This window comes from Notothenia rossii (assembly GCF_949606895.1).
Source record: "Notothenia rossii genome assembly, chromosome: 10".
Lineage (NCBI taxonomy): Eukaryota > Metazoa > Chordata > Actinopteri > Perciformes > Nototheniidae > Notothenia > Notothenia rossii.
In genome coordinates this window covers 21168824-21176537 of record NC_136908.1, presented here as the reverse complement: position 1 = coordinate 21176537, position 7714 = coordinate 21168824, and the positions used below count along the sequence as shown (strand labels likewise).

At 40.4% G+C, this 7714-nt stretch overlaps 1 protein-coding gene across 1 annotated transcript; it reads right to left on the bottom strand.

Annotated features, from left to right (window-relative positions):
* Nucleotides 1–1028: 1028 nt before the first annotated feature.
* Nucleotides 1029–7623, bottom strand: rragcb (Ras-related GTP binding Cb). Its single transcript, XM_079653293.1, has 7 exons — nt 7438–7623; nt 6757–6960; nt 6472–6671; nt 3141–3255; nt 2910–3052; nt 2671–2819; nt 1029–1936 (listed from the first exon to the last, which is right to left on the bottom strand). Exons 1-7 carry the CDS (start codon nt 7618–7620, stop codon nt 1791–1793), a joined length of 1140 nt encoding a protein of 379 aa, XP_079509419.1. The 5' UTR covers nt 7621–7623; the 3' UTR covers nt 1029–1790.
* Between the last annotated feature and the right edge of the window lie 91 nt (nt 7624–7714).

Here is a 7714-nt window from a genome sequence, read left to right as displayed (position 1 = left end):
GAGCAGGACGTCTGGGGACGATTAGAGGCTTCAGCTGTGGCTCCAAACTGCCACCACCCATTAACTCAGGACTCACTGCATGTGTAAATGATGGAGGCTTTGAACACACGTGTGTGTGTGTGTGTGTGTGTGTGTGTGTGTGTGTGTGTGTGTATGTGTGTGTGTGTGTGTGTGTGTGTGTGTGTGTGTGTGTGTGTGTTTGTGTGTGGTATTTCTAAGCTTATTTGCAGATGCTGATGATGGGCTGTTAGAGTTCATGGTAAATATTGATCTATTTGAACTATTGCCCGAGCAGTGGAGTGACATCTGGTACATCTTTCTAAAATGTAAAATATTAACATTTGATTATGCTGCCACCTGTTGTTTAAATCTGCTACTTACAACAGTCCCAATCTTTATGAAATCTTCAAAAATGATTAAGGTTATTAAAAAAATGGCTTGATTATGTCATGACTTGATTATGTGCTTTACTTCCTAGCTGCATGTGTATGTCTAATTTCCAATGTTATTGTTGTAGCTTTTTCATTATTATCTTTATGTTCCTTTCATAAAGCTTTTACAAGTTCATTTAATTTGATTATTTAGAATGTTCCTGTTTTAAAACACAGTTACGTTTTAAATGGTTCTACACAACATACGATAATTATTATTATGAATACTATTCAAGTGAAGTTCGCATTGTAGTACTAGATTTATTTATGTTTTGGTATCAGTTTTCCTTTTTGATTGTTTATGTTGTATTGTTTTTTATCTGTAAAGTCTGGAAAGCCACTTATCACTTTATATTATTGTGAAACCGTTTTTCATAATGCTTTCTTTGTGTTCAATATAAAAAAAAAATGTAGAAAGATATTAAACAATAATAAAAAGTAGTAGTCATACTTTTGTCTAAGTAAGTAATAGATTGTTATAGTGTTTCTCAAAATGATTAAATATTATAATTATAATTACTATCTTAGAATTTTAAGATACCTACTATGCTTTTAAAAAGTTAAATCGCAAAGACACAGGTAAGTTTGACTCATCAAAATATTTAACATATTTTATTAAAGAATTATGTACAACAATTCAAAAAAACAAATCTCTGACAATATTATTCAACGCTTGCATCGAAAAGTAAACTGTGGAGTAAATGTGTTCAGAAGCTTCATCACAAGCTCTAAGAAAACAAGTTGACAGCAGGGGGGGGGCGGGTTTGTGCGAGAGAAAGGCATCGTCCGTTATTTCCAGACTCCATTAGGACCAACACGCTGTTGAATGGAAGCGAGGCTCTAATGGTGAAACTGGCACAGTGCGGGGATCCTGAGCAGAGCACATGAGTCATTATCAACAGAAAACACAGCAGCACAAACACTCCGCTGACTTTTGTTCATACAAGGGATTAAATCCCTTCACAGCACTCTATAATTCAAGGCAAAATAAAGCAGGAACATGAGAGAAGTTTGGACTGTAAAGCTGTGTTGGAGGAAATGCATTTGAGAGCTTGTCAAAGGAGTTTTTCACTCATACAATGAGCGCTTAAGGAGTATTTTTATGAGTACACAGAAGTAACTGGCCATTAGGTAAACATAGCTGACATCTCGATACATGTGCAGAAACTAGGAAACAGTGTGTTTTTTTGGCATAAAACAACCCTGTGTTACTGGACAGATGTGTATTTCTAAAAGCATATATTTCTTTGATCATATTTAGTCTATTTTCATTATTCAGCTGACACACACAATAAGGCACCATGTGCTTGTAAGGAGTAATGTTTGCTTTCACATATTTTGTATTTATCATTTTGTGTATTAAACAGCACTTCCGTTGTGCGCGCCGGCGTACTTTAGTCCCGTCAGGTTGTTACTGGACGAGCGGGCTTCTTGAGGCAAGTTTCCCACTTCAAACACTTCGTGGATGGCTTTTCGGAAACAGTGAAAGTTGTACTCTATCAGACCTGCCAAGAGAACACACACGTCATTTAAAGCTGAATTTAATTTAATAAGAAATGTTACAACCATAGCAACCAAAAACAGTGTTCAAATCGCTGTGAGTAAATGGGAGAAATACATATTAGCTTTGTCTTCCACACTTAGAAAAGGAAAACAATAATAGGAAAATTGTTTGAGATTGTAATATTGACATCAATATGTGCCTCGCTGTTGTAATTGGTGCAAATTTGAGCCATTTAAACTGTAGTTTAACCCAGAAAAATGCATTATATTTTCCATATGTATACAACATTTGTATACTTTATCATCTTTAACTGTAAATAATTGTAGTGTAGTAATAAGTATAATATTCTAAAGTATAAGTACAAGTACCTCAAATGTCTACTTTAGTACGTACTTGAGTAAATCGACATTTCAGATGAAACACCACAATAAAAAAAAACGCAATATACATTTTTGATCTTAATCTTACTGCCCACATGCAGTCTCCCTTTTTTAAAGCTAAATATTCAATACTCATTTCAAAACACCTAGCTAATTTAAAGAAGTTGACTATTTATGGTATGAAAAAGGGTGCCTTAATGTGTGCAGAAAGTTTTTAATCAGCTTAGAATTGATGATAAAACGGCCGGATGAAACCTCGTTTTAGCTTTAGACACCTTTGAGTTGGCAGCTTCACACCTCATTCCCTCTTTCCTGTATAATCAAACCGCTGTCGACTAGTGCCAATGTAACTGACCTTTCCTCTCGAAGCTCTCCTCCCTGAGGATGCAGACGAGAGCGAGGAACTTTGTGACCTCTTTCAAATAAAGCACGGTGGAGTTGTTCAGCCTGATGATAGCCGAGGACTCCTTGTCGTAGGCGCAGCCGCTGCCATCCTGCATCAGCCTGCCAACAGGGGAAGGAAGGCACCTTTAGACTTTCAAACCACAGGAAACTATCTGTGCCAACACTTAAAGCAAATATAAATCTCCTCACCCGTAAATGCAGGAGACATCAATGACAACATCGATCATATCGCAGCAGAGTTCGTAGGACTGCATGTCCACCGGGGAGCTGTCTGTGGCGATGTAAATCTTACTAACAACATCAAACAGGAAGGCTTTCTCGATCCCAGAATGCTGTAAACAAGAAGGATGTAAATAAAGACGGTACAAATACAGACGTAAAAGTTTTGTTTTTCTTCTGTAATTCAGTGCTTGAACATACTGAGATGAAAATGTTCAAAAGGTTCTCCAGTGTTGGCAACTGAGGAAGCAGCTTCTGGACGACTTTACTGAAGGCCTCGAATATGGAGTGGTCGTAGATGCTTGTTAGGTAGAGGCTGAGGAGGGAAACAAGAGAGAGGTTAGCCAAACAAGTCTCTAAAACTATGAAGGTTTCTCATTTCTCTAATTTCCCCTCCTCGACTCCTCGGTCCTCCGGTTGTGACCCGGAAATGGATTTCAGCGCGCCATGTTGAAGGACATCTCATTTCTCTAAATGCACATCGAGGACCGAGCATCGAGCATCGAGGAGGCTCTCTGGAGGAGCTCTAACCGAGGATACACTGATGGTTCCTCCACGGATGTATTTCCGGCAACAGTGATGTTTCAAAGAGTCGTGACGCACGGCCGGACTCTCAGCCAATGACAGCTCTGCATGCATCCCCTGGATATTATCTTATTAACTGCTTTCATCGCGATGCGATGTTTACAGTAAGAACAGCTGTGAGGTCCGTGCAGAAAGCAGTGCAATGTGTACATATATCACTCAGTGTAACAGGCCTACATTACTCTCTGTATTTGTATGCTGTAGTTTAGTAGATATCTACAAACAGAGTCAATGTTTTTCTAAGACCATTTAGTGCTTCACATAATAAAATAAACAACGGCTGTAGCCTGATTATGCTTTAGGAGCTGTAGGTGTGTGGTACAGTGTGTAGGTGTGTGTGTGTGTGTGGTACAGTGTGTAGGTGTGTGTGTGTGTGGTACAGTGTGTAGGTGTGTGTGTGTGGTACAGTGTGTAGGTGTGTGTGTGTGGTACAGTGTGTAGGTGTGTGTGTGTGGTACAGTGTGTAGGTGTGTGTGTGTGGTACAGTGTGTAGGTGTGTGTGTGTGTGGTAGAGTGTGTAGGTGTGTGTGTGTGTTACAGTTTGTAGGTGTGTGTGTGTGTGTGTGTGTGTGGTACAGTGTGTAGGTGTGTGTGTGTGGTACAGTGTGTAGGTGTGTGTGTGTGTGGTAGAGTGTGTAGGTGTGTGTGTGTTGTACAGTGTGTAGGTGTGTGTGTTGTACAGTGCGTAGATGCGGCGGAAAGACGGGTCTCAGTTGATTTGGTGTCCTATGCTTACTTTTAATACTTGTACAACTTTTGGCCTGTAATTTCAATTCCCCATTTCAGCGACCAGAGAGGGGGGGGGGGATATATCCAGTCTCTGATTGTGTTACGTTATTATGAGAGTGCTCTCATACTTGTTTGATTCTGAAATTGTATATATTTATATAAATATATGTGTGTCTATATGTCCGCATCTGTAGCCTGTTATCGTCTCATTATACCGCACTGTGAATGAATTAAAAGTAAATATATAAGTCGTCATGAACACATCTGTCCATGAGACAGAGGGCTGCTGTGCCTCCTGTCATCATTAATGGACGTCTCTTTAAAATGACCGCTCAGAGGAGAGGAGTTCTCATTTCTCTAACCGCCTGCTGCTTCCCCTCCTCTCTTCTCGGTTCCCCTCCTCGACTCCCCCGCTCGCATCTCCTGTGGGCGGGACCAGGGGTCCTTCTCAATTCGATTATTTTCATTTCCTCGCTCCTCGGTCCTCGGTATCACCGGAAGTTGATTTGTCTGCGCCATCTTGAGTACCGTCCCATGGAGCTTATTTCTGCCGGAGGACCGACGATCGACAGCGATAATGGAGGAGTGATAACCGAGGAATCACCAGACCATCCTCCGATGAAATCCTCAGATACTCGCCCCGCCCCCTTACTGTGTATCGCTCACTGATTGGACGATGCAGGGCATGCACTGATCTCATGCTTCTTGACATGAGAGCCGTTTCCCAGCGGAGTGAAGAAAATACATGAAACTCACGAGAGTCACTCCTCATTTTAAACTGTGTTTTGTTTCAATTCATGTATCATTTAGTTACAAATATGTGATATATCTGAACAACAAAGTGGTCAAAAATAATTTTATTCATTTATTGGAAACATTTTCATGATCGCTTTTTTCGTTTATACATTTTAAGAATGGCGTTTATCTTTTTTGAGAATGTGTTCTTATTTGATTTAATGTATTTACGTCTACAACAGAGGTGTGTGTCAGTAAATGTGTACTAACAGAGGCGGAGGTGTTTTTGAAAATAACGGGGACAGAGCTGCTGTCAGGCGATCAGCTATGCGGCGTCATCACAAACGGACGTCGCTTCATGTGACGCTTCGGAAGAAAGGACATCCCATTGCTCTTAAAACTCATTTCCCTGCTTCTCGTGGTTTCCTTGCGTCTCTCCATGCTTCCCTGGTGGGAGGGACTAAACGCAGGGAAACGACGCAAGTGAGGTACGCAAGGATTCTATTTAATCTACTTGAGAAGGACCCTAAGACACGAGGATAGGAGTCGAGGATAGGAGTCGAGGAGGGGAATTAGAGAAATGAGAAACCTTCTATAACACTAAAGATTTCTGCTCACTGTGAGGACATAAGAACAAATCAGTTCAACGGCTCCACAGACAGAATAGAATAGAAACATAACACTTTACAAATGTCTGACATTACCAACAGGTGTCCCACAAACAGATAAAAGACACCACTGCAGTCCAAGCTTCATTTGTGAGATCTATGCGTTTTGGACTGAATTCAAGCTTCTATTAAGGTTTTTCAATTTGCAATTGATTTTTTTGTTGTAAAATGCAATTTATGGTGCTAATACATTTATGCGACAGTTGCATCCCTTAGTGTGGCAAGCAGGAAGCACAGTTTCGACTGCAGTAAACATGTTATTTTGTTTCAAGACTTAAGGCCACCCACTATGAATTGTAACAGGATATGTTACATGTTGTGAATTTAAAAAAGGATCTTATCTATCTTTTTTTCCAATACATTTGGACTTTTGGACAACACAAAGCTCTGGAGTATGCAGAAATGTTTGGATGTCATCATTTTGAATGAAGCTTGGAATTCTTCGGTACAGTCCTATCTGCACTAACCAAATTGTTCAACCAATTGAGTGAAAAGGGACAGGCTTATAAGAAGCCAAACAAACTTAAGCTTATAACGTTTTTAAAATGAACAGTTTGCAAAAGTAGACTATTGACACATGCCTAACTGAGAAGTCACTGGATAATTATCTGTGGGTTTGTCAAGATGAGCAGCATCTTTCACATTAGACACATTTTCTAAGCAGAAGTAAAAAACATTGATAATTGACACTTTAAGCACTTAAATGCAGATAGTGAAAGATATTGTAAAGAATCAACTAGAACTAATCATTTCTAGCTAAATCTAGGAAGTTAACACTATTTCTACAGCTAAATCTTGCAGCTAATCTTGCTCACCTGAGGTGCAGTTTCTCCAGGTTAGCGTCTGCCAGCTCATCGTTGGCCCTCTGATGAATGTCCCTTTGTGTTTCTATTTTGTGGTCGTCTGACAGACCGTCAACTTTGTGGATGAACACCTCAAAGTTGATGTCTGGATTCACTTTGTAGGCTCTGGATACGGTGAGATGCAACCGCTCGAGAGCCTCGACGTAGTCATCCTGAAGAGAAATAAAAAGAGACGTGTTTCTTCATGTCACACAGGAAGCCTTTAGAAACCTGCAAAGTTCTTCTCTTTTATCCCACCTGAGCATCAATGACAAATATCAAAGCGCCCGTTCCCTTGAAGATCATCTCACTGTCAAACGTGGGGTCCAAGAAGTCCACCTGGCCAGGAAAGTCCCAGATCTGGAAGTTGACAAAGGAGCTGCCGGAGATGTCGTCCTTGTAGATTTTGTTGGTGCTCTCCAGGAACAGCGTCTCGTTGGGGGACATCTTGTGGAAAACAACCTGGTCAGAGGAGAAGAGGATTAAGGTCAATCTCTTGATTTCTGCTTTCATTTATTGCCCTTGATATTAAGTTTATGTGATTGGTTTGGAACTACGTGCTACTTCTGTTCATTTGTAAATAAACACCTATTCCAAGTCTGTCCATCCTGGTTCTATCAAATAGCTTTTCCCTGAGTTTCTGACTTTTTGGGGGATTTATTGCAGGATATGTGTATTATTTCTAGCCAGGGGGCTCTAATAAACTGGAAGCTTGTTTAACCTACCACAATGCATCATACATTCTTAAGTCATCCTATGTTTTGTATTTGAAAGCCTAATTTGTAGTATTTAGCTCATATAACTCTCAAATAGTTGTGGTGGAAGTATCAGTCTAGCAGTAAGCAGATTGACTTACTGTTGCACTAGAACTACTTCTAGGGGCACTAACATTAATGAAATGTGTAGAACGTGTATATTTTAAATGCATATATTCCCTACCTTCTGAATTGATGACTTCCCGCTGCGCCTCAGTCCCATCAGCAGGATCCTGGGTTTGTCAGCTGATGTGGAGCAGTTATCCTCCAGATCCTGCTCCTCTGCCCCGTACCCAAAACTTTTGGGAAACGACCCCACAGCATCATAACTGCCCGCTAACGTGGGGTCCTCGTACTGAATAGACATCCTGTCCTTTTCTCTCCGGCCTACTCTTTGTTCTTTTAGATATACTGTCCTTAGTTTAAGTTTTAGCTAACTGGCAAATAAATCCGGACAGGAA

What these genes read in the sequence shown, in the direction of transcription:
- rragcb (XM_079653293.1), bottom strand. Translation starts at nt 7,620, where the DNA reads ATGTCTATTCAGTACGAGGACCCCACGTTAGCGGGCAGTTATGATGCT. An exon ending in CTGGAGAAACTGCACCTCAG is followed by an intron (nt 3,256 to 6,471) that starts GTGAGCAAGATT and finishes TTCCCTCCTCAG; the next exon opens with CCTCTACCTAACAAGCATCT. An exon ending in TTTTGAACATTTTCATCTCA is followed by an intron (nt 3,053 to 3,140) that starts GTATGTTCAAGC and finishes TCTTGTTTACAG; the next exon opens with CATTCTGGGATCGAGAAAGC.